At 58.9% G+C, this 26,186-nt stretch overlaps 3 protein-coding genes across 3 annotated transcripts; 1 reads left to right on the forward strand and 2 right to left on the reverse strand.

Moving 5' to 3' along the window:
• Positions 1 to 181: 181 nt before the first annotated feature.
• On the reverse strand, positions 182 to 1,132 carry HRG_04831 (lysine methyltransferase domain-containing protein; the record flags this gene model as incomplete). Its single annotated transcript, XM_044863302.1, has 1 exon — positions 182 to 1,132. The coding sequence occupies one exon, from the start codon at positions 1,130 to 1,132 to the stop codon at positions 182 to 184; it is 951 nt and encodes a 316-aa protein (XP_044721916.1).
• A 1,028-nt stretch (positions 1,133 to 2,160) lies between these two features.
• HRG_04832 (zinc finger protein) lies at positions 2,161 to 4,912 on the reverse strand (the record flags this gene model as incomplete). Its single annotated transcript, XM_044863303.1, has 3 exons — positions 2,161 to 2,985; positions 3,055 to 3,533; positions 4,330 to 4,912. 3 exons carry the CDS (start codon positions 4,910 to 4,912, stop codon positions 2,161 to 2,163), a joined length of 1,887 nt encoding a protein of 628 aa, XP_044721917.1.
• Positions 4,913 to 23,515: 18,603 nt separating this feature from the next.
• HRG_04833 (RING-H2 zinc finger domain-containing protein) lies at positions 23,516 to 25,623 on the forward strand (the record flags this gene model as incomplete). Its single annotated transcript, XM_044863304.1, has 6 exons — positions 23,516 to 23,548; positions 23,616 to 23,720; positions 23,800 to 24,499; positions 24,552 to 24,944; positions 25,008 to 25,394; positions 25,493 to 25,623. The coding sequence occupies 6 exons, from the start codon at positions 23,516 to 23,518 to the stop codon at positions 25,621 to 25,623; spliced, it is 1,749 nt and encodes a 582-aa protein (XP_044721918.1).
• Positions 25,624 to 26,186: the final 563 nt, after the last annotated feature.

Here is a 26,186-nt window from a genome sequence, read left to right on the forward strand (position 1 = left end):
ACTCGGCCCGGCACGCACTTGGCGTCTCGAGCCTAGATCGTAGCAGAGTCGGCAGCCGGGTCGGGGCATCATACGCGACTTTGAGGTGGGGGGGTGGGGGGGCAGGCGTGCCTTTTTCTTTTAAATTCCGGCCTCTTGGTTGTTTTTAGGGGGGGCACGTAAAGCCAACGTCGGGGATCCTTCAGCTCGCGACGCGCTTCAGGACGGCGACGACGAGCCACCTCTTGCGCACGCCGACGTCCTCGTCGCGGTGCCCGTCCCAGGGACGCGAGCGGCCGACGCAGTCGCGCTCCCAGATGGCGTCGAGGGCGAGGCGGGCGGCGGCGAGGGCGGCGGGGGCGAAGAAGGCGCGCACGGGGTCGCGGCCGGTGTGGAAGCCGGCGACGACGTAGCAGCGGGCTCCGGCGGCGGCGGGGCGCAGGAAGTGGGCGATGGAGCGGTGCAGGTTTGCGTGCTGCCCGGGCATCCACAGGGTGTCGCAGGCGAGGACGCGGTCGTAGGCGTGGCGGTGGGCGCGGCTGAAGGCGTCGTCCAGGCGGCCCCAGGCGTGGCCGTGGACGAGGACCGGGGCGGTGGTGGTGGACGAGGGGGGCAGGTTGCGGGCCATGTTGGCCCTGAGCGTGTCGAGGATGGCGGGGGATGGGTAGTCGGTCACGGTGATGCGCTGGGCGCCGCCGACGAGGCCGGCCATGATGCTGGGCAGGGCGGTGCCGGCGCCGAGCTCGAGGACGGCCTTGTCCCTGACGTCGAAGCTATGGCCGGCGCCTTCATCGGCGCCATCATCAGCAACATCATCACCGCCATCACCACCACCGCCACCGCCACCAACGCCCAGCGAATCACGCTCCACCAGCTCCGCCAGCAGCAGGCTCGCGTTCCACAGGTAGTGGCCGAACAGGCGGCGGTCGTCCTCGCCGCGCGGGTCGGCCAGGTCGAGCTCCAGCGGGCGCGGCAGGTGCGGCGACGTGTAGACGAGCCCGTGGTCGGCGTCGCCGTGCACGTCGGTCACGTCGTCGGGGAAGATGACGGCCCGCCAGCCCGACAGGTAGTCTTCTGGCCCGGGGGCGGTGTCTCCCTCGCCGCTGTCGCCGCCGCTTTTGCCCCTGAGCGAGATGCGCGCCGTGAGCGACATCTTCACCCTCCCCCTTTCCGGGATCCGCGGATGGGGTGGACGGGGGGGGGATGCTGCGATGGCTTTTTGCTGCTGCTGCTCGGACGGGAGAATCCGCACTCTCTCTGGTGCTCGACGAGTCAGCCCGTCGTCTGGCCAGCCGCTTTTGCACCACACACACACACTCACACCCGTGTCGGAGACTGTTGTTTCAACTCAAGGCGTGAGAAGAAGACGCATAGTCGAAAAAAAGGTAGGTCGTTGTCCTGGTCGGGCGGGAAGTCGCGAGCCCAAACACTCAAGCGGACATAAATACCTACACCGAGGTACTCGTGGGGCCCTTGGCCCTTGGCCGGCGCAGGACACATGGCGCGAGGTTTGAACCGACACTCTGCAGAAACGCCGAGGAAACATCGGCAACTCGCACGCCCCCCCTTGGCATATCTCGCCCGCAACTCGGCCAGTGCCCTGACTGCCAAGTCCCTTCGGCAGAGGGATGAAACGCAAGGGCCCCAGCCAAAAAAAGGGGACCCGAACGGTCTCGACCCATCTCGGGTGTCACGGTTCGTCAACCTACGCGTCTTGCACCTGCAGTACATGCGCTCAACCATCGTCACGGCCCAAACCCCGACAGCCAAGACGGGCCAAGTAGTGACGAATTTATTGACGCGCTTCTCGGCGCCGCTCCCACGCGCTCCTTTTTGTCCCAGGCCAGTTCCACAAGAACAACCAAATCAGGGTATCAAATACATCCACTTCCTTGCGACATGGCCGACGAGAGCCGTCCAAGTCGTCATGGAAAGCCAAAGCAACCAAAAAAAATAGACCGGCGTCAGAAAAGAAGAAAAAAGACATAAACCCCCGAGATTCAAAACACCTTCCTTGCCGTCATCGCACCCAACCTAGCCATCCGTTACAGTAGTCCCTGTGCGCCGCCCGCCATGCTTTGCCCTCTAATTAACCCCTTTTTCTAGCGGTCCGGTCAAGCCCAAGCTCCCAGTCGTGTGCGCTGAAGGCAGGTGACGACATTGGTCATGTACGCGCTCGCTTCAGTGAAGAGCGACGGCGCTCGTCTCCAGCATCTCCTTGAGCTGCTCCTCGGTCGGGTCATCTGATATCCAAGGGCCTTTCTCCTCGTCCGTGGCGCCCAGAAAGCCCTCGGCCCGTTTTAGCGTCTGTACGTCGAGGTCGGTGATGTAAGACTTTCCGTCCGACAGCTTGAGGCGGACCTCATGGTCGGTAGAAAGCATCATGTCGTCCTTGGCCAGCCGGCGGGCCCCGTCAAACACGGACATGACGCGCTTCTTCATCGTCATCTGACCCTTGTCGAAACCCCACGATGAGGGGTAGTCGCGCCGGTTCTTGCGGCCGCGCGCTTTGGTTGGCAGCGGAACACCGCCGCGCGAGTGGGTCATGCCGCGAGACTTCTGCACGCCGTTGGGCGGGTTGGTCCTCTTCTTAGTGGACGAAGGGGACGAGTTGGCCTTGGAGGACGAGTCGTCGGCCTCGTCGTCATCCCCCATGTCGTAATCCTCCTCATCCTCGTCGGCGGCGGCAGCCAGCGTCGCCGTCGGCAGGTTGTTCTTCTCCAGCGTCTGGTGCACACTCTTGTCGTTTTCAACCTCGGCCAGGCGCTGCGCGTTGATGGCCTCTGCGGGATCCTCCTGTTGCACGATGCGAAGCACGCAGTCGTCGAGATGCTCGTAAAAGTCCTGGGCGTTGGCAAACGTCTGCGAGCAAGTGCTGCACTTGCCCGTGGCGTCGGGGGCGTAGCCGGTAAGCTTCTTGCCAGCACCAATGCCCATGCCCGTCGGCGTCTTCTTGCGGCTGTTGGGCGGCGTCTGCTCGACACCGTGAACGGCCGTCAGATGCCTCTTGAAGACATCGGCTCGGTTAAACGACTTCTCGGCGGGGGATCCGGAGCCCGGGCAGAAGCCACAGACCATGGTGCCCTTGTAGTGAGTGAGAGTGTGGCGGTTCTTGTCGTACTTGCGAGCGAAGCCCTTGACGTGGTACTCGCACGTCTGGATCGGGCACTTCTCCGGACGCTCGTTCTGGTGGGTGAGCATGTGGGCCTTGAGGTCCTTGAAGACCTTGCCGCAGTCGGGGTAGGTGCAGCGCTGCTTCTCCTTTGCCTCGTCACCGCTCTGGTACTCGGCCGACGAGGGCGAGATGAAGTTGCTCATGCTCACGCGCCGACCGCTGGGGTCCATGGGCGCTCCGTACGGACTGCCGGCGAAAGCCGGGGGGAACGAGCCGCTGTGGAGGTAGGGCGAGGAGCTGCTGGTTCGAAGGAGGTTGGGTTGAGGAGAAGACGAGACCGACGAGGCGCTGAAGGGATGGGCAGCCTGTTGATAGTGGCCATCATAGGGCGAGAGAGCCATTGGCGGCCGCGGAATATCTGGATGGATGAGGGAAGGGTCTGGCGGGAGCGAGAGAGAGTCAGCCAGAATCACGGCAGACGCCATCGACGGCGGCGGGGTTGAGGATGCGTGCAAGCGCAACCTCTGGGTCGCAGTGGTCAAGAGACGGAGAAAAGTGGTGATGGTGAAGAAAAAAAAAGAGGCCAACGTTGAAGATGGATTCAAGCAACAGGGGAGAGGGATATAGGGACAGGTAGAGGGTGCAGGGGAACGAATACAGGGCATTGGGGGCCTCCAAGGTGCGCTGGAGGGTGGGTGCCCGCTACCTATTCCGCTGCCCGCTGGCGGCTCCGTGGCGGAGCGCGGCAGGCTTCCGCGCCACAGCGACTCCCCAAACGACTCAGGCGCAGCGTTCAGTGCCAGCTGAGGAGCGGAGCCCGAGGTATCCATGCCGCACGTCGTCACCACCAGCGCAAAATAGCGAGGCGGGGGACCCGAAGGAGGGGGAGACAAAAACAACGCCGAAATGACAGCGACGGGAGAGCAAAAGAAAGGAGGCGTATGCAGACCCAACGTTGGCTCGATTCGGAATAGAGAGGATTGAAAGGGCGAGGCAACCAAATATGATATGTGACGATGGTTGAGCGAGAGTTGGGACGAGGTGGTGCGGGTACGCGCAGGGGGAGACACACGCACTAGCACATGGAGCATTGAACCAGACGGCCGCTAGGCGCCTGGATCCAAGCAAGTCGACGTCTCTAAAAACTGAGGGCCAAAGGATCGAGTCCGGAGCGAGGAGACGAAACAGAGAGAAAGCCAAGGCGGGCAAAGTCGAAGAGAGGGAACGAGACATACCGACAAACGCCTTATTCGTCTGCGCCGCTCCAAAGTCGACGTAGCCGCCCAGCTCCTCCATGCCGGGGCCGGAAAAGTACTCCATGTAGTCGTTGCCCACGATGCCCGGCTGCACGGCGAGGCCATGCGCGCCCCATTCGTGCGCCGCGCCGAGCTGGCCGTGGTTGGACTGCGGCGATCCCATGGCCGACGAGGGCGCCGAGGCTGCAGACGACAGGCCCGACGAGGGGAGCCTCATGTCGCCTTCGTCCGGATACGAGCCTGGCGATGCCCGCCCGTTGAGCACGTAGCTTGCCGCGTCGCCGTACAGCGACGTCTCGAAGCCCATGGCGGTCGTCCCGGCCGACGTGGTGGCGGCGGCGGTGCTGGTGGGGTAGCCGGCAGGGCGCGCAAAGCTTCCTCGTCCTCGTCCTCGTCCCACAAACGTCGAGTCCGGCGCCATGCTCATGTCCAGCGGGGGCGACGCAAAGGCGTTTCGCGGGGGCTCGGGGTAGCGGACGAAGCCGTCGTTGTCGTGGTGCTGCTGGTGCTGCTGGAATACATGAAAAGACTGCTCAGCCATGGTGGCCATCATGTGTCGCATTCAGAGGGTCGTCTGTCGGCCTTCTGCTCACAAATGCACGTCAGGGCCTCGAATCTCCTAGGCGGCCAGAGAGGGGGGGCGGGCGGGGCAGAGGGCAAGAGACGTCAACGTGAGCAGTTTCCTACCTGAAGCAAAACTTCTCATTCCACAGATGAGATGGGCCGCGGCGACAATGTCTCACGGAGCCGCCGAGGCACTGTGGCGGTACGAGGCGGAGCCGCGAGAGGATCAAGGTGAAGCGCAGACGACGTCGACGGCGTTCCAATGGTCCTTTGCAGCAGACGAAGCGGTGCCGAGGAGGACGGGGAAGCCTCGTGGTGGCGGCGTGGTGCGCAACTCTTGAGGCCCAAGGCGGGATGGGCGTGGGCGTGGGCGTGGGCGCGGTCGATGAGCGAGGGACGACGTAGTGTGTTTCTCGCAGTTGACTCTTCAGGACCAAGGGATGGTGGGTGGTGCTCAGGATCAGTGTTATATGCGGGGAGGACAAGGAGAAAGCGGTGCTGGAAGGGAAAAGGCGGTCATGAGGCAATGGATCGTTGGGGGCCTAGACGTAGATATAGACCCTCATGCATCTGGGCGTCCCGGACGAGACTGGGTCCCAGCAGAACGGGATCGACCTTGAGAGTCGAGATGCTACGTACTGGGCTAATTGGCACACATTCGTCCAAACATAGATACTGCTAGCATTTGTGTACATTCATACCCGTGTATCGCACAAAGCACGTCCTCCGGACATAGGGCAGAAAGGGGGGGGGTTGACCAGGCTCATCCGGGGACTCTGATGGGCGTGAGAGGGAGGGGGCGTGCGGGAAGGACAAGGCGTCCACCAAGGGCCATGTTCGTCCAACGAGAAGCTCGACGGGCGACTCATTCGGTATTCGTGAAAGCCTGCGGGCCGGGGACGCCTTGACGGAGGTGTGTGAGCAGGCCAGAAAGGGGGGGGAGGGGGTGTCGTGGGAGCAGGGGAACAGGAAGGGGGGGGAGGGGGGTAGTGGCAGAGGTCAAGGATACGTACACGCCTGCTGCATGGACACTCACGGCCGACATGGAGGGTCGAGATGCGCCCGAGAAAGGGGGACTGTAAGCATGCAACAGCACTGCCGGGCGTGGGCGTTGTTGGCGAGGATTCGGTGATTGATTTGGGCGCGGTGAAGTCGATGACGATGGCGACAATGGGTGGGGGGAGTGGATGCAGTCGTCTCCGAACCCATGGGGCCAGGCGCACCAACAAACAAATCGCCCTCCAAGGCGTATGGGAGAAGGAGAACAGCGAGTCGAGTGCTCTCCGTACTCGGTACCTACGAGAGGGCCGGAGAGATGGCGGACAAGCGTGGGACCGGCTAGCGGCTAGATGCCTTGGTCGACAGGCCTGGCCGAAGCGCTGGAGAGGGAGGGCGCGCGGGGACGGCGGAGGCCGTCGAGGGGGCTAGGCGCTGCATCATGGCGGGCCCGCGAGCGCTGTATCGCGAGTAATTATATCGCGAGTATCCGTAACTGTATCGAGGAGCAGGCCCCTTGCAGGCCACGAGGACATTCCGGATACTTGCCCACAACCTGCCGGCTCTCTTGGCAAACACGTCACGGCACAGAGCAGAGCAAAGTAGCATGGCCGGTCTCAAAGGCAAGGAACGGCGGAAACGGCGGCGAGCGCCCGTTTCCCGCCGCCATGCCCCCAAGGCGGCGGCGATATGGACGACGGGGGGGGGAGACCGGGAGAGAAGAGGCCCCCTAACCCCCCCCCCCCCCAAGCAGGGCACATGCCGCGACTTGCAGCACCGGAAGAGGTACTTGCACGCGAGAGAAGGCCCGCGAGCTTCACACGGCCGCCCGCTAGGAATAGGTGCCGCCGTGGAGAAAGAAGCAAGCAACTGGAAAGTACACCCAGCACGGCCAGTGGTGGGCAGGTACCTACATCTCCGTCTGGGCAGGGCAGAGCGCGGTACGTACCGGGCTTGGGTATCGGAGCTGCTAAGCCCGAACGGGTCAGCGAGGTTGAGCAGAGGAGCAGAGCGTGAGAGTGGCCAGAGGGCGACCGGGGCCCCACTTTTGCTCCCACAGGCCGGACCTGGCTTAGGTACCAGGTGGGTGCATGCCGGTCTCAGACACGCAGCAGCAGACGATACCAATGACGAAGCATGGGCGCATGTGGTACAGTACCAGGTATCCGTGCAGTACTGTATTGTGGGCAGCCGTCGACTTGATTCACGTGGTTGCTTTTTCGCTCTCGATGGCCACGCCGCCCATGGCAATCTCGGAGTCGAGAGTCCTGCCAGCCACTGACATGTCACGGGCCACGAGCAAAAAGGGAGGGAGGGGGCGTATCCGCCTCTTCTGCCGGGTCTCCGGGTCTTTCCCTTCTCGCTGTGCAGACAAAGAAGACGGCCTGGTCCTCATGACAGAACTGCCCGTGTGCGTGTACCGGTATCATGTATGCCGCCGGGCCGGCACCGCCAGTACACGCGGACCCCGCTAGCTTGTTCTCCCCGGCCTTCTCCGCCCTAGCCCATCTCAGCTACTTGGATGATAATCCGCATTTCGTACCGGACGGTGAAGATTTGGCATGGGGTACCTTGGCTCGCAGTGCCCCTTGGGGACAACTGTAATAGCTCATCATGGTGATTGCTGATCGCTCAAGCCGGGACCAGGCGTCGGCACGTTCTCGAGGACAGCCTTTTTCTTTTCCGCCGGGCCCCCGACATCATGGCCCCATGGCCCGAGAGGCGTCGGCTTCTCTTGGCACCATGTGGGACCCCCCCCCCCCCCCATGTCCGCTACAGATATTAGCTCTGCCTTGCTGCCTGCACTGCCAGGGCTCGGTCCCGCGCGCAGCCAACGCCGGTCGAGGTTGATGCGTGGGCATACATCCCCCCCTTGATCCGAGATGGAGAGGGAGTGACGCGGACAGGGCTTACATTTGGATCGCCTCGTCGTCTTCGCGAGCTCGGTGGGATGGGCGGGCGGGAATCAATAACTGATGAAATGCAATCTCAAGGAGGGGGACACGACGTAAGCAAGCCGCATGCAGGCAGGCTTGGTAGATTGTCTCGGTGAGCTCGCACTGCAGGCGACGAAGACATGCGATCTCGAGATTCGGCGACTGCCTCGCCTAGATGAGCGCACTTGGGGGTACCCGGGCTTCACGTACCCCCCCGTGCCAGCGCGGCCCAGTACGGTACGTGCACTGGCGCGGACCGATGGCTCCCAGAGCCAAGTAACCTCCCCCAATCCCCGCCGGAGACAAGATACTTAGTGAATAAGTACCCCTGCGGTCTCGGTGTGGTTGCGCGCCCAGCCTACAGTACTCCATCGGCGTCTTGTGCAGCGATCTGAACCGAGCCGCGTCACTGGATCCCTCTGTCGGGTACAGTGTCTCAGGGCGGTAAGCTCACTGTGCTGCTCCCATCGCCATCCTCTTGTTTTCTCTCCTCTTTCCGCTGCAAAATTTCCGCTGCACGACTCAACCGCACGGGCACCAGCCTGGCCGTGTCCACATGTGCCCGACATGCATTGCGAGAAGAGGCTGTTGGCATCCGTACTTTGTTGACAACAGCATCAGAGCGACGAGCATCCAACACGTCGCCGCCCCCCCCTTGTTCGCCAATAGTGCTGCTGTCCGGCGCAAGCAAGCGTCGATTGGCTCCGACGGGTGCGCCGCCCCGGCAGCTAACACAGTGTTAGATGAGCAGAGCAGCGCAACCCTGGGCACTGTACCGCACTCTTCACCACCACCCATCGAGGCACCTCACCCTCCTTTGCTCGCACGGGCAGTGTGTTCTTTGCCATTCGCCTCTTGCTTCCCCCTTTGCCATGCAGTAACTCGTGTTCCGAATTCTATCGAGTCGCGGCAATGCACCCTGTATGTACGGACTATGTACGTCCGAATAGGCTTCCCGTTAGCCGCCCCCAAGGCGGTAAACCGGCCGCGCGACCTAAACGTCGACATGGGCTCCCCTTTTTCCCATGCTCCTCCTCCTCCTTCCACGTCGTCTGGAGAGAGCAGAGGCAGATTACGATATCCTTGCCCCCACCTCCATCCATTTGCAAATGGCTCATGTGTGCATGCCAACAAGCTACAACAACCAACAAAGCCCCCCCTCCCCCACCGTATTAGCTATCCATCCACGACGCCTGCCGCTTGCCTGCCGCCGGCTCCCACCTTTTGCTGACGTGCTTCTTTTGCCCTGACAAGAGATGGCCAGAGCGCTTTGCCGGTGGCCCTCCCGGCAAAGGCCGACAACATGCTAGGGCCAACGAGCCATACAGTGCAGTAGTAGAGTGTGTGTGTTGTTGTATGCCTTCCTTGAACGCTTACATGGGTGGGGGGGGCAATGTCTTAACCCTTTCCTGGACGCCCTACTCCTGATCTACTAACAGAGCTCGTATTGGCGACGGCGCCCGTTGCCGAGGCGTTGGCTCCCCCGTGCATGGACGTAAAGCTTGGGTAAAGGTTGGGCCGTCGGAGTTGTCTATGGCCCGGCTTGGCACTCGAGCGGGGCTGTCGACGACTCAACACTACGAAAGCTGCTCGGACGGAGACTGATGAGAGTGAAGTAGGTAAGATTCGAGACTTGTGTTTGCAGCAGAGACCCGCGGGCGTTGGCTGCAAGGGAATGAACGGCACAGTAGGTATACGTGAGAGACGGGGGGCCATGCCATTGAAGGTCCGAGAGGGCTGCGAAGGTGAATGAATATCTAGAACCGCACGCTTGGCAGTACAGTACATGGATTGCCGCCAAATCCACTGGCTCACATGACGCTACGGTGCAGTACTGTACATCGCAGACAACCGCTCTGGTAAGTAGTTAACTCGCCGGTATACCAGTGTGAGCGAGCCCTTGGGCGGGCACGGGGCGAGATTCCTCGTGCGTCGTGCGCCGCCGGCCGCAGGGAGATGGGACGCGCGCACGTGTGATGTGCCGAGGCTCTAGACATCTAGACAAGATCGTGGACAAGTTGCGCACATGTATTCCTTGCCTTGGCTTGCATGTCTCTCGAACTGGGTAGGCAATGTGTGTCATCTCCGTGCGCGCAAGGGCAAGGGGAGTTGACGTGCCCGTCGGGTCCGGGACGGGCATTGCGCGTCTGGGGTCCCGTCTGGGGTCTCGTCTGGGGTCCCACCTGGGGGCCGAAAGAAGAGTGCGGCTCTGCTCTGATATTTTGGGAAGCAGTTTACTTTACTGTATGAGTGTGAGTGAGCGTATGTTCTGACCCTCTCCCCCCCCCCTCTCTCCCTCCCTCTCTTTTCGACTCACGACATCTCTCCAGGCACCCGGAGCGGGCGGCCGGGCGCGACGGACAGCCCGCAGACTGACGACTTTCCGTCTTCTGTCTTTTCTTGTTTCCTGGGCATGTCTTGGACGCCCACACCAGGGGCCCCCTCCTCCTCTCTCATGATCCCTCCATGACGTCCAACTGTCTCACTCCATGGACCAATGACTAGGCCGGCGCTTTGCCCAACGGACCAACCGAACTCTGCTCAGCAGCTCGCGTTGATAGGCAGTTGGCGGGGAGACGTCAGCAGGCATTACGACGTTTTGCAATGTCTCGGTAGGTGCGGGCTGGTGAAGCTTGGGGGAGGGGCGATGCTTATCTGGGGTCCTGGTACTCGGCAGTTGTTCTTTTTGTATTTTCGTGGCTATATATATCCATATATATATCCATCTATGCGCCATCTGTACGCCATCTATACGCCATCTATACGCCCTCTATAGGCACGAATAGGCACAAATAGTACTCGACATCCGAGTATACAGCATGTAACTTGGGCATTCCTCGCCCCCCCGGTGGAGAGGCATCGAGTGGGCGGGCGGGCAGTTGAGGCACGCTCCGTACCGAGACGAGCCTTGGTCTGGGTCGGCGGCCCCTGAGATGCATCGAGAACAATGATGAAGGAAAAAGAAACGATAGCCCCGGCATGTGCCACTGCAAAAACAACAACGAAAAAGGTGGGTGCGTACGGCATGGATAGTCGCATGCCTCATGATCCAGGAGAGCGGTGGATGCCGTGGGGAAGCAAGGGTCCTGCCGCACGGATTCCGTACATGACGACCAGTCGACGGATCAGGGAGGCTACCGCTCTGTGGGGACGTGGGAAATCTATCGTATGCACCTACCTGTGCATGTGCATGCGCATGTGCATGTGCATGCATGCATGCATGTGAAAGAAAAACAAGGGATGTGGGTGGCGCAGAAGCCAAGATGTAAAAAAAGATGTCGTCGCGACGCCCGCAGCCCCTGGGGAGTGGGCAACCGCAGCACATGGCGAGCATGGGCAGGGCTCGACGGGGCGCGTACCTGCGCTGTATACCTACTAAAGTACCTACTATAATTCATGCCTTGGGTGGTTTGCTGGTAGGTACCTTAGGTAGGTAGGTAGGTAGTAGGTACAGTAGATAGGTACTGTAGGTAGTTTGGCACCGAGCTCAAGCAGAGAGGTCTAGGGTAGCAAGCTGCTGTCCGAGGCCACCACCACCAGATGATGCACATACGGAACCCGTCATCATCAACCCACCTTATCAAGCACTTGGTCAGCCTTTGTTGCCCCCTCCCCCGATCCAGTGGCCAGACTCGGTGACGGTCGATGACAACCCACAGCTACCGTCCCTGCAGTCATGCCCCCCCCCATCCAGCACAGCTTTCAGGCCGGGAGACTCAGGCTGCCGTGCCGTCGGTCCCATGGCTTCGCAAAGTCAGTACCACGACCCTGTACCACGACCCAGTACGTACCACGACTCAGTATCACGACGCCGGCGTCCCGTTCCCGTGTCCGTACTCTTCCGCCCTGGGGTTCACTCGCACACCCCCTTTTCTCCCTCTTCGTCCCGTCCCTTTCCCCTCCCTCCCCAGACTGCCCCCAATGCCAGGCAGGGCATATACGTACATATATTGGAAAAGTACAGATACTACTGACTACCTAGCATGTAACGAGTCGACGCAAGGGGGACAGGACAGTACTGTACTGTACGCCTGCCATGGGCGGCAGGTCAGCCTCGTACAAAGTACAGTACGCTGGAATACAGGGGCCACGTGCACATGTCCCAGGGATAGGGGAAGTAACGGACCATACTATATTGTAGGAAGCGGAACAGTCCGCCCTGATCCAGTTTCTCGGGAACGGCACGTTTGCCCCCTGCGACCGTTGTTGTCTTCGATGCAGGTTGATGGCTGGCTTCTGGACGACCCCGTTGCCATCCGGACCAGAACTCGGGCATGGCCAGGCACGCTCTAAACGTCGTCATCAATAATCAGCAGCACCCCCAGGCCGCAGACTCTCCAGGAAGATGGAAGACGGAAGACGGGAGACGGGAGACGGGAGACGGGAGACGGGAGATGGAAGACGGCAGACAGACGGACAAGCCATGTCTCTCTCTCCCCCCCTATCTCTGCCCCCTAATCGTGCCGCCACGCGCCGCCGTAGGGCCTTTTCCCTACCTCAGACCGTTGACGCTTCAGCCCTACGTCAGCCACCACGCCCGTTGACCATGTTTTGGCTTGTGCTCTCACGTGTCAGTGATTTGGGCAAAAGGCTTAGTTAGACCCGTGGTCTCACGGATGTGCTCATCTTGGCAGGCAAAACGCAGTCAGGTGATGATGCCATGACCAATCCAAGTAGTTGGTAGTTAACTAATTACACATGTACTCCGGATGCCGGGCTACCTGGGTAAGGTACGTACCTGGGTACCCAAAGAAGGTACCCACCTAGGCAGGCAAGGCCAGGAAACATGGCTGCCGAGTTTCTCGACAAGGAAGGACCTGGGGCGCATCTCCTCGCCCTGTGCCGGAGAGAGAGCAACGTCCGTCGCACTCTAGGGTAAGCAGGCCACCACCGGCTCCCGACTTTAGGGGCTTGGGGGCCTGCGGCTACGCATTTCGACCCCCGAGCACTCGCACATAACGCCTTGCCCATGCGCTGACGAATCTGCCTGGTGTGTGACGTGGGGATCGGGAAGCAAAAGAAGAAGGAACCTGACAAATGAGGATGTTGTAAGTTAGAGGTAGTTTGTACGAATACAAGGTTCATGGACCGTTGGTATGTACATAGGTACATAGCAGTACAGCACGTACCTACCTTGAGCTGATTGGGGCCGTTTTTGGGAGGGGAGTGGAGACGCGGGCCAGTGGAGCCCGAAGGCGGCGCCAGCAACGGCCGCCGGTTGGTGGGAAGGTCGCCGATGCGAGAACCGGCTAGCGGAGGGGGTGGGTGAAGAGGAGAGGGACGACGAGGGCCTGGCCTCGGTCTGGCTGACTTATTTCCTTTTTTCCCCTTTCCCTTTCCCGTTCTCTTGCCCTTTCCAGCCGGCGGGCGACTCGACAAGGTTTGGCCACTGCGGGACATGCATCCCATCCATGCCCTCGACGGGCCGGGGCCTTGGAGCCCTCGACCTTGTCACCACTGTACGGCACCAAACGACTGGCTTACAATGCACCCATGTTCGGCTCTCGCGGCCTCGCTCCCGGCCGGCCCACATATACACGCTCTCGCTCCCTCTCCAACTAGATGTCACTGCCTGTTAGGCCTAGGGGGGCCAAGCGGGTCTGCAAGTTGAATGGGCCTCGTCCACAACCACGTCTCGCCCTGGTAGTGTCGACACGGTATGTACAGTACAGTAGAAGCCCCCTAACAGAGGTGAGATGTGATGACGAGCAGCGGCACGGCCCAAGAGGCGTCTTGTTTTGCCTGCGCTATTCTGGGATGCACGGAAATGCTGACTGTCAAATTTCGGGCGTCGTACAAGTTGCAATGTTGAGGCCGTCCATTTACCTACTACGTACTGTATTGATTACTGTACTACACATGGACGGACGCCTCTTTAAGACGCCTCTCCATAGGGCTGACCAGATCTTCCCCCATCCATCTGTCCAGGCACACTGACTGCTGCGGGCAGGCAGGCATTGCACAACAGCGGAAAAGAGTACGCCAAACGAGCGAAAAGCAGGCAGCAGGTCGTCTGCCTGATGCCTTCCTTCCCTCCTAGCACAAGCAGTACACAATAGCCAACTAGTTGCGAGATGGAAGGGGTGGGCGAGCGCCTACCTACTTGCCTAGGTACCACGCATCCATGCCTCGTGCGCGCAATAGCAAGCCACGGCAAGGCTAACAATGGTGGTGGTTGTATCCGTATACGCAAGGCACACCCGCCCAGGCGTCCAACAACAGCCGTCAACCAGGTATCCACGGTGCCCCTTTCCAGCCAAGCCCGTGTCTGCAGGGGAAGGAGGAGAAGAAAGGAAAGGAATAATTCAGGGACATGTTACCTGTGTGCTGCTTCTCGAGAACAGGTTTTCCAAGCACGTCGTTGGACCGGTCCCCTTGTTTTTACGGATACCCTTGAGCCTTTTCCTGTCCTTTCTTGCTTATTGCAGTCCCCTTTTGCATTTGCATGTCACCACCATTGGCAAGTCAAGGCCGCACGCAACCTAAAAAAAGCAAAGTGGCTCTCGGGAGCCAATCTCTGTCTAATCCCAGCTTCTCACACGCCCCCTCTCCCTTGCATTTCTTACTGGCCCGCTCGCTCTGGCGCCGGGAAAAGCCAAAGGGCCAGTCGTTCGTCCATTTTTCTTGTCTGTCGCGCGCCTCCGCACCCCCTTTTCGCCCACGAGACGGCGTATTGACAAGATGGCGACGAGAGAGATGGATATGATGCTTCTGGAGGCGAGAGATGGCTGTCAAGGGACCGTCCCAGATAGGCAATCAATGCGATGCCCTGGAGAGGCCTCGCACAGGTATCACCGACAGCCTTGACGAGGCGCAGCGTCGCGGACGGAAGCGCATCTTGCCGGCTTCCCGTCCCGCGCGGCTTGGATGGCCATTTCTCGAGCCGATGGTGGGTGGGTGGCCGTGGTAAGATCGGCCAAGCCGATGCACTCTTGTTTTCCTCGGACCCCAAAACGTGGATTCCGTTGCATTGACGAGCAGCGTGGATGCATCAGGGTGGGTTGATCGCGATGTGCCTCTCTCTGACCGCGCCGTGTTGCCGGTGACCTTGGGTCAGTACGGACTACCGACCGGTGAGGCACCGACAGTGAGACTGGGTACGTACCTCGAGGCACGAACCCGGACCGCAGATCATCTCCAGCACCCTGAGTCACTCCGCGGAGAACTGCGGGGATTCGCTTGGCGCTACCTCGGCGAGCTCGTCACATGTACGAGCCATGTACACTCAGTTACCCTCTGGGTGCTCGCCGGCGTAGCCAGTACACCCTCTGAGGACTTGATGTAGAAACCGTAGCCAGTACACACGCTTAGTAGAAAGAGAAAACGATCCGGGCGAGGCACGACATGAATTCGTATCCGCTGGGTGAAGTGACCATGTGCGCCTCGTCAAGGGCCTTGTTGTAAGACATGATGGATGCTCGGGGTGTTGTGCAGAGTACCCATGATACTAACAGAACCAGGCGTCTTCTCGACAGCGGATACTTTTACATGACACTACCTTAATGTGCTAGTGCGGCTTGGGAGAATGTGCCCAGAGAGACAAGGCGCAGATCCGGCCCAGGCTCTTTGGGCATCGACTCGACACTGTGCCGCATTATGGTAGTTACAGCACGGAGTACACCTTTTTTTAACCCAAGCCGACAACAACCGTCCATCCGCCGCCCGAGTCCAGCTACCAGCGGAGCGAGAACCGGTGCCCCGTCGGATCGAGCAGTCATTCGTCGAAGCCAACAGGACCGAGGAGAGAGCTTCGGGTCGGTACCGGCCTGTCCGGAGCCGCGGCCTCTGCGGGCCAGGAATCCATATCGCCCACGTGTGTGCAGGCAACTACTAAGCCAACTACAAGCCATCAACAAGCCATCAACAAGACGGGAACCAGTATGGATGGAGGTTGACGACGGCACCAAAAGCAGCAGGGCGCGGTGCCACAAGACGAGTCGACTGATCAACACTCGACTTGGTGACGAGACAGACGACACAAGGCGCCATCGGATTGGTTGCCAAAGGCGGGGAAAGCCAGACCCAACGCCCCGGTTCCACAGCAAGGGCTCTCCTCCTCACCGGGTCCCATGGCTGCGCTGGTGGCCGCTGGTGGCCGCTGGGGCCGCTGGTGGCTGCTGGTGGTTGCTGGTGGCTGCATCGCGGCGTCAAAATTGGCTTTTCGCTTCGTCGACTGAAAAGGCGTTTCGTATCGGCAGTCCCATGCTGGCCAACTAACTGCCCAAGGCGGAAACACTCATGCCGCGCCTAGCTGCTCTCCACCAGACTGAAGAAAAGGCAGCCAACGCGCTTGCTCGTTAGCCGCCGCCTTCATGCTGCTCTCGGAATGGCGTCGACAGCGTCTCGGCTGTCGCTCGACTCGAGGGCCTAGACCCGCGTGCCGGCGCCGACCAACGTCATTGGCCTTTGCTCACGGGGAGGGAGGGGAGAGAGAGGGAGGGGAGGGAGGGAGGGAGGGGGGTGCGTGGCCTTGCCAGCCGTCTCTTCTCTCCTGTTTGATGCTATTCTTGGTTCCACTTCTTCTCTCCAATTCGCATGTGCACCTCGCCCAGCCAACAGACATCACGACCAAGGCACGACCATGTGTGTACGGACCAAGTGAGTGGATAACTGTCTGCCTCGCACCTGCATGCGTGTCTCACCCCGCCAAACCTCGTCGTCGTCTTTTGCTGCCGTGTGTGAGGGAGGCTTAAAGTTGAGCGCCGTGATGCCAACGCAGCTCTTTTCGACTTGCCCCTGCTGCATGTGTCCCGGCATGGCAGCGGTTGCCGGGCCGTGGTCGGCGACTTGTCTTACCTCTCTCGCCTCACACATCTCATCAGATTCGGATGTCGGCCACACATCATTTGCGACGGCGGCTTTGCCTGCAGTCCAAGGATTCAACCTCTCACGGGACAGGTGGTATCCCGACCCGGGGACGCAGCCGTGATATATCGGACCCAGAGACTGGGTACTGCCACCTCCCTCTGCCATCTCATCTGGGCAGCATGCTTTGGAACCCCCTTTCCACCATGGACTGCAGGTGCGTCTCCCTGCCCACCTCGACGTACCAGATGGAGCGACCGAGGCCTTGGAACCACGGCGTCTCGCTGACGAGCGCCACCGAAGCAGCCAAGGACCCCTAAGCCCCCTAACGGTGCGGCGTTTTCTTTTTCCCTCAAGTTGACACCCGACGACGCCTCGTAGGGCTCTCCCCCCACGCTGCAGCGGCCACATCCCTTCGGAGGCCTCGTGCTCCAGAGACGGGCGGCGATCTAGAACTCTGGGAGGGGGGGAGCTTCGCAGGCGGAGGAGGAGGCGTGCGGCAACCCGCACATGCATACATAGCTACACGCATGATACAGAGACACTGACGCAGATCGTGTGACTTGACAACCCTCTCGAGCCAAGACGAAAGGGAACAGGGCCCGTCCGAAAGGGAAACCGGAAAAGAATGCAAGTCAAGGTAACATGTACGGCCGTGTGCTGCGTGTATATACTCGGTGAGCCCGGATGGGAAATATAGATTAATGATTGAAGGCGCTGCTATGTCTACCGAATCGGGCTGGAGGTGTTGCTTCTTTTAGTAGGCTCGACAGTAAGGGCGACGGCGGCATAGAGGTATAGTATACCTAGACGGTAGAAGTAGCAGGAAGCCACCAAGTACCGCGGTCAGAATAACATTTTACTCTTACCGCGCTGATAACATATTAATAGGCGGCTATGAGTGATAAAACTAACTATAATACAATACAAAAAGCTGCAGAAATAATACCTAATATTACCCTGCAACTTAGAGTCAAGAGCCCTTTTCAGTGTATTAATAATACAAATGAAATAATTGGCTCGATCGTTATTAGCGATATACCTTATTAACATTTGAACCGATAATAGAGGTGATAGAGGAAATCAGGATAAACAAGTCTAGGCCGACGTCTCGGAAAGTTCGGTCGACGTTTGCAATCCTCTGGCGGGTTGCCTTCAGCGCGGCCTCGTCGGTCGCCTCCCTGAACCTGTCAAGATGGGTGCCACGTCGGGACTCCTGCTATTAAGCGCATTTTCACCGATTCGATTTCACTTTGGATATGCTCGTGCTCTTTTTCCAGGCGACGAATTTTTGTTTCAGGGTCACTGTCCATAGCCTGGATTGAGAGCATCCTCTTCAGGACCGCGGCCTTCAAAAGTGGCGATGCAATGGTAACGTTTATATGATTCTGGTCATCTATTGGCCTATGTAGCGTTCAAATCCATCCATCATTCCTGCATACAACTGCTCTATAGAATCAGGTTCATCATCGGTGCCTATGAAGATCTTCCCGTTCCCGATAGGAAACAGCAACTGATGAAGGGTAATTGCCAAAGGCAGGTGTGGTTTGAAAGGCTCCGTGAACGCCTCCTCCGCCAGTTTCGAGAGCTCCATCGGCTGCACGTCCTTCCTCTTGCTATAAAAGGACGCCCAAAAGTCTGAAGACAGCTTCAAGGTCATGACGGTAGGTGTGATCATCGCCGCCGAGTATACCAACAACCATGAGCTCCGATGTGAGGAGAAAGTATCGAGTGGTCGCCCGAGCGAGGATGTGACGATGCACTCAAACTTGAGGCTGTCCAACTTTGGTTTTTTTCTTCTCATGCTTGACGAGGCCGCCGGAGGCCTGCGTCGGTTGTGGCAACGGTTGAGGTTTATCGGAGTCCTCAGCCTCCAGACGAGGAAGCGAGAACTGGTATGGCTAGCCGAACTGCAGTCCTTGTCGAAGACGTGCCACATCGCCCAAGTCCTGAGAACGCCTCGAACATTGTTTTGGTTGGCAAATTGTAGGAGCCTCCGTTCGGCAGAGACCTCGCCATGGCCCCAGGCATATTTGAAGGCCAGCTCTTGATCTGACGAGTCCGAAATACGTGCCTCGAAGCAGATTTGTACCAGGTCCCACAAGGTAGTCCCGCTTCACAAATGCATCGTCGTCGACAAACAGTCTTTTGACCGAAGAGTGGTGTTGTTCCTTGAGCTCAACGAAGACTCCTTGATCATTGTGTTATAAGAACGGATTCAAGCCCAGACCATCAGCATCCATGGACATGTACCCAGAAACGATGTCCCTGAAACGATGGGGTTCCTGCACAATATCGAATGGCTTGCCGCTGTAAGCTCTGGCCAGCCCTGTCAAACGTCCAAGTCTCCATGGCAGAATTGTAAATGTGGAATGGGTGCCGGAATCGACGATCGGGACGAGCCGCAAAGACGCTGACGGCGCGATGACAGAATCTCAAGACAGCTTCATCACCCGGCGAAAAGTCGATGCCCGTCAGGAGCAGACCGAGCGCGAGAACAGCCGCACCAGGCCTGGCAAAGCCCCTCGAGTTTCGAGGCAGAGGGCATGACGAGACATAGAGTTATACCCGAAATGTTTCCAGGCTCGCCTTTGATGCTGTGAGGAAGGAACCTGTTGCGTGCGGTGCCGAGTTGTTGATGTTGGAGGTGGTCCAGCCACTTCAATGGCTCCGACGGAGACTGGGGAAGAACTGGCCGAGGGTTTCGCGCCTCTGAAGTGGAGATTGTTTCTCGGGATGACTTGGGGATATAGCCAACAGGCTGAAATGCCGTGTTTAGGTGGCCCCAGAGGTCCCAACTTGTTTGTAGATTTACTCAAGTGCTGACGAGTACAGGGCTCGGAAGAGATCCCATCGGCGAGGTCTGTCAAGATTCCATCGATAAGTCGAAATGGGACAGGATAGACTTGGAGCCAGAAGCACTACCTCGGCTGCAGCACAGCTGGCGTGTCTTTTGAGAATGGCACGGAGATGGTTGTGAGGAACAGACCGGGAAAGGGAGGGGCCCTCATGTCTGTAACCCTCGAAGGCACGGGGGCGGAGGCGCATCTTTGGTAGACCACCGCCTCGAAGACGATAGCGGATAGTGGACATCATCATAGTGGATCGAAGGCGCAACTTGCGGCGCACGGAATCGACCGCATTTTTAGGAGAGTCTTGAAATTGTGCTTCTAGACAGAAATAGGAAAAATCAAGTTCGTTTTTTAAAAAAAAAATGTTGCTATAGTAGGCAGAAGGCTCTATAGAGAGCCTATAAGTCAGTCACCGTAGTGTGCAAAATGGGGCTTGGTCATGTAAGAAGACGGTGGCTTACGTTATACCCGGTAAAGTGTAATCGCGTATGCTAGACTAAATCAACTCACTTTGTTGCATGTCATGGGGCGCGCCTTGTCGCAGCGGGACAGGCTTGGCCACGTGCGTGCGTGTGTGGCCGCGACAACGAGGGTCAAGGACGGACATGCGAGTTGACCGGAGCTTGCTCCCTCTCTCTCTTGCCCGGGAGTCGATGGCGACGACATGATTCCAAGGCTCCCCATCGTCGCCCGATCCCAAAGGCTCTTGGTGTGCAGCAGCGCGGCATACTGTCCCGCCTTCTGCAGCATATCCATACGTCAGAGGTCAGAGGCATACAGGTAACAGCAGCGTGTCCCGGCGTTTGGTACGCATGTCTCGCCCGAGGCGTGTCTTGTGCAGCTACATACATGACATACATGACATACATGACATACATGACATACATGACATACAAGTCAGGGCAGACGAGGCTTCACGACACCCTCTCCTCCATCGTCCACGCGCACTTGCATTGCCTTCAGCAGGTCAAGGGTTCCCGGGCCGTTGGTGGAGGCGGCAAGCGAGAACGAGTACCACCCATCCCTCTGGACTGGATGAGACTCTGTGCCGACGAGGCAACCCGCCAAGGCAGGCCTGGTGCATACAGCATGGCCATTCCGCTGGCGTCAGCGTTGCAGTCGTACCGAAAATGCGCATCAGGGAGCTGCACCAACGAGATTCACCCACATGCATATGTGTGTGTGCACACCTCCATCTTGTCTGTCCGTGTCATACATGCACACACCGAGGACCGCTAACATGATAGAGAAGCGCCTCCCCTCCCCGTCACCACAACATACAACATGCTGTTAGGCTGCAGGGGTAGCTCTTGGTGGCGTCGACGGTGGACGTGGGCGCGGATGCGGGCTTCACTTTGATGGACGGGACACTGCAGGCCTTTGCATGCTGAAATGAGGTGTTGGTACTCTTTGCATGTCTCTCTTCTCCGCAAATCTGTCATGACACGCCCAAGGTGGAGTGAAGCCCGAAGAAGCCCGCTCTCGGGGACCAAAGGTACTGCGTCTTCCCGAACTTCAACACTTGTTGTGGTTGGCTCGCACATGGATGCACAACCTCCAGTAAGTTGCATGCTTCCATCTGTATGTATGGTACCAAGGTCTCGGTTGTTGGTCCCCCTGAGCGCTCCCTCGAGAGTCGAAAGCCGGGGGGGAAGGGGGAACATGACGTCCTGGCTCTCCGGAGCTGATGAGGTGGCTGTCGATGATTTTTTATTTTATTGAAGGAAAACAAAAACAACGAGTGAATCCTTAGACTACAGGCATACATACAGTATGTGTGTACTGTACGCACACACAAAGAGAGACGGGGGTGAGCAATGGAAGTCGGCCTCGGCCTGTAGAAAACGTCAGCCGATGGGAACGCCTCGTCAACTTCCACCACCACAACACGGCATCTCATCGCCTGTGGGATCCGGATGCCGGTGACGCCGGGGAAACAAGGGGACAGGGGCGGCCGCGGCTCCGAAGCCCGCCGGCAGCTATCCATTTCGCCGCAGCAAGACATGTACAGTACAGTACAGTATGCTAGGCGCGATGCTCTGTATCCCGTGTGCTGCATCCCGTGTGCTGGTCCTTTGCGCCCGGCCGCTCCTCGAGGGCGCAAAGTGCAGTCCAGAGCACATGGCCCGGGTCACGCCTATCCGTCCGTCCATCCATGCCGTCGTCCCGGAGGAGCGCGGCTCGGCAGGAGATGGCCTCGCCCCCAGTGGTGGTGTAGCATGCATGTCAAGGCACTCGCCTCGCCCGAAGCACCGAACGCCTGCTCGTGCTCCCGAGCCATCACTTACACTTGAACGCACTGCAGCGCCCTTTGCTCTGCAAACTGCCTTGGTATGGCACATGTAGTGCCATAGTTCTTATTGTTCCGACCGACATGGCAGTGCAAATGCTACCACCATGCATCGCACCATGGGACGAGCCATGTAAGCTCCGGGCCCAACGTTGCAACGTATCTGGCACCCGTGTCATTAGCATGCGCCTCGCCTTTTTGGCACCCGGAGTCGGAGCACCGACCAAGTCAGATGGTAAATATGTGCTCATTGTGCGGGAGCGCCGCTGCATCGTCCATACCCTCGCTTAGAACTCCGCAGGCACTGCCGTGTTCTCCCGCCCGCCCGCCTTGCATAGACTTGGTCTCTGATAGAACAGGGTGCCTAGGTGCATTCTTTCAGCACCAACGGGGAATCATCTGCATAGGATGACGCACAGCATCCCTCCTGTCGTCTCGGTATGGTCGATTTCCCTAGGCACCAAGTATCCTTAGCCCTCTCGGCGCTCGCGAAGCCGTGGCTGGCTGTCAACGAGCCGAGTGCGGTGTTGATATGCCACCGTCATGAATGCCCGTTGTCTTCGACTTTAGGCTCCGAAGGTTACGCTGCAGCTTGGGCCCGATGCGCCTTGCGGTGGAATCGTGCAACCATGCTCGTCGAGGTGCAAATTAAGCCGCCCGTAGCGGCAGAGGTAGATGAGGCAATGGCCGGCTTCATCTTCATTTTCGAGTCAGCGTCGGGTTACACAATGACCCGTGCAGGTTACATGCTTGGGGCAGGCAACCAAAACGTCGGTGAGAAACAGCTCCGCTCTTCTCATGTGTGCAAGGCACAGAGTTCTGGCAGGAGGAGCGGTCGGTCTACCGGGTCAAGGGGTGTCGTCGTAGAAAGGTGGTATGCCTTGATGTAGTATGCGCATCGAGTGTTTGGTATCCGCGTCCACATCGGGCTGCCCGCCATGTTCAATCGAAAGCTGAACGGGTTCGCCGAGCCCAGTCCGTGCTTTCGTGGATACCAGAGTCATTATCTGGCGAGGTCGCTCTCTTCCCGTCACCGGCCAGACCGTGTTTACTACCCAAGACGACAGGTTTGGAAGGCGACGCATCTTACGGTGTCTCGGATTGGACGATCTTGTCGGTATGCGCCTGCGAAGACGACTGGTCGGACGTGAAGAAAGGCGTTTTCGTGGCCAATGGGTTAACCAGCTGGTGGAAGGTCATGTCCGTCCAGCCAAGAGGGGAGACGCGGAGCCGCTGCTGCTGCTGCGACTGACGATCAACTTTACAGTAAGAAGCAGTCTTGGCCGCGGTTTAGCAAACATGAACCAATGGTCAGTCTCCAGTAGTCCGGATATAAGTTATAGGTTAATGCTGAACGAGAGAATCTTCGGTAGAGAGTCCTTGAGGTTGCCACAGCTCACGGGGTAGTAGCAAGAGAGAGGGAGGTACTTGGTACACTTGGTACTAGGTACCTAGGTATAGACATGAACAGCGGCCGGCTAAAGTTCGGTGATATCTACCGTTGCTGGCCGTCACGTGAAAGAGCTCGAGACCCCCTGCGTCATCATTACCCGTCGCTATCTTATCGTGAGTTTACTCAACGTGGCAACAAAGGTAACCAGCCCAAGTGCCGACGTCTCTCAACTTGTCCAGCATCCGGCATCAATCGACGCGTTCACAGCTTCAATTACGGGGATGTAGGGGGAACCTGACCCTTCCGTTCTGTCCGAAAGCTGGCCCCCATGTCCAAGATGCGTCTCGGCTGGTATGCTGGGGTAGGTTTGCGCGAGGCTTCGCGCTCTTCGCAGCCCTCCACAAAGCTCACGCTGACGCCTGGCCTAGGTCTCGACGGCCCTTGCGGGTGCCGTCATCATGTCCGCCTTCCATCAGCGTGCAAACTTCTACTCGGCCATGGTCTATCTCGCCCAGAGCAACTTTTGTTTGCTGGTATGCTCCTCCCCTTTATGCCTCCTAGCTAGGGAACGCCGGTCGCCTGCACCGAAACTGACGGCTCACCTGCTTCCAGGCGCTGGTCAACTTCTCCCTGCTGCTTTATAGCAGCTTTGTCTACGGCTTGACGCGACTATGCTACGGCACTCTGCGAGCCGTCGAGGTCGAGCAACTCACAGAACGAGCTTGGTTCGCCATCACAGAAACATGCCTGGCCATGACCATATTCAGAGAGGAGATAGGAGCCTGGTTTCTAGTCATGTTCACGGCACTTGTTACGGGAAAGGTCTGGGGTTGGATAGGCGACGGCCGGGTCGAGTTCCTTGAACAACAGCCGCCTCCGAACCCGAGACTCTTCCACCTCCGCCTCAGCATCTCTCTCGCCATGAGCTTTCTCTACGACGTCTGGATACTGCGCTATGCGGTTCATAATGTGATTCAGCAGGCTCGTCCAAACATGATGGTCATGTTTCTCTTCGAATTCGCAGTGCTGGCAACCTGTTCCTGGCGGACTGGGGCTAGATACATCCTCGTCCTCGCCGAACAGAACATTGTCAAGGTTCAAACAAGGAAGCGCCTGCTAGAGAGGAGACAAGAGGTCAGGGAGCAGCGGGAGTCCATCATTCGTCAGCGACAGCAGGCTGCCGCGGCCGGAGAGGAAACGCCCGCCAATGACGAACCGCTACCGAGCGAGGATGACGTCGACGAGATGGACATTGAAGTGCCTGGTTGGGCCACCAAGGGCGAATGGGTATTGTGGCTGGATTTATTGAGTGGTAAGCCGACGTTTGGCAACCAATGCGCCTGGGTCCCGTTACTAACGGGCAGAAGACATGATCAAGCTCGGCATCTACGTTGCCTTCTTCTTCATGCTCCTCATGTTCTATGGGCTTCCCATACACATCATGAGGGACCTGTTCATGACGTCACGAGACTTTGTCAAGAGACTGCATGCCTTGTTGCGTTACCGTCGAGCTATTCAGGAAATGAATCGATACCCCGACGCAACCGCCGAAGACCTCGCTCAGGAGAACACATGCATCATCTGCCGCGAGGAAATGAGGCCTTGGGACCCTGTAGGCAACCCTAGCGCCATCGATCGAGTGCGCCCCAAGAAGCTTCCATGCAGCCACATTCTGCATCTGGGCTGCCTCAAGAGCTGGCTCGAGCGTCAGCAAGTGTGTCCTACTTGCAGGAGTCCGGTCACGGCAGACCGCGCCCGTGGGCCCCAGAACGGGGCTGCCCGGATCGGTATTCAGATTGGTGGTGTGCCGCGGCCTCAAGGTCAACAAGCTCCCGCGGGCAACGACGAGGCGGCGGTTGGTCAACGGCGACAGGATGAGCAGCAACGGGCTCCCAGAGAGGGGGGCCCGCGCATATTCAACCTCGGACCCATTCGTCTGGGGTTTGGTGGCAACAATCAGCAGGTTCGAGAGCTCGCGCGACAGTTCGGCGTGCCGCAGATCGCCGGTCATCCGCCTCCGGCGGCTGCTCCGGCTCCAACGCCCACGCAGAGCCAACCTACCATTGGCGACAATATCCAAAGCATTGGCAATCTTATCCAGCAGTCAGAACAGATGGTGCAAAGAGAGATGCAGCGTCTGCACATGGCCCAGCAAGAGCTCCAGATTGCGCAACTGCTCATGGTCGAGCTGCAACGGCTGCAACAGCGTCGGCAGCAATTTCAAGACCAGCCTCCAAGCGGACCACCCCATCCTCCCGGTCTGCTTCCAAACGTCCCCGTGAATCTACCTTTCCCGCATGTTCAGGTGCCTGCTCAAGGGCACCAACCACAGTTTCCGGGCCTGCCGATTTTCCCCGGCGCTCCACCGCGATCGGGGAGTCCGCTCATGGCCCGCCTCGGGGCGACAGGAAACACGCCCGCCATTCCCGCGGGTAGTGCCGAACTTCCTGAGGGTGTGGCCTTGCCCCCTGGATGGTCGCTGATGCCTCTGCAAAGATTGGACGGCTCTCCGAACCTCGGCCAACCTCCTACTCAGCCCGCTTCGCCGCTCAATGCGGATTCTTCAACTACGAACCGCACGACAAATGAATCCACGACGCCTGTCTCTATGGGGACAGGGGTTGGCGAAGGCCAAACCGGAGAATCTGCTGTTTCGGCAATCCCTGCCGAGGATCCATCCGCAAGCCGTCCTCTGGAAGCAGCCCAGAGCACCAGAGCTGCGGAGCCGGCGGCCATGGCAGCGCCGAGCCCTGTGATGCCTAGCTGGGGCGGCTCGGCTCAGTTATTCAACAGTGCACCACGGGTTGGTCCGAACGAGATGGACAGCTCGCAGACGGAGACGGGCGGGCTGCAAAACGAGACCCCCGAAGATGGATCCGCACCACGTGCAGGGCCAAGCTTTGCGGCAGATGGCGGTGGACGGGAGGGCAGCGCAGGTGAAGTCGACGAGGGAGAGCAGGCAGATGGATCCTCTCCCAAGGGCAAGGGGAGGGCGGTCA

This window comes from Hirsutella rhossiliensis (genome assembly GCF_020360975.1).
Source record: "Hirsutella rhossiliensis strain HR02 chromosome Unknown scaffold00004, whole genome shotgun sequence".
NCBI classification, from domain to species: Eukaryota; Fungi; Ascomycota; class Sordariomycetes; order Hypocreales; family Ophiocordycipitaceae; genus Hirsutella; species Hirsutella rhossiliensis.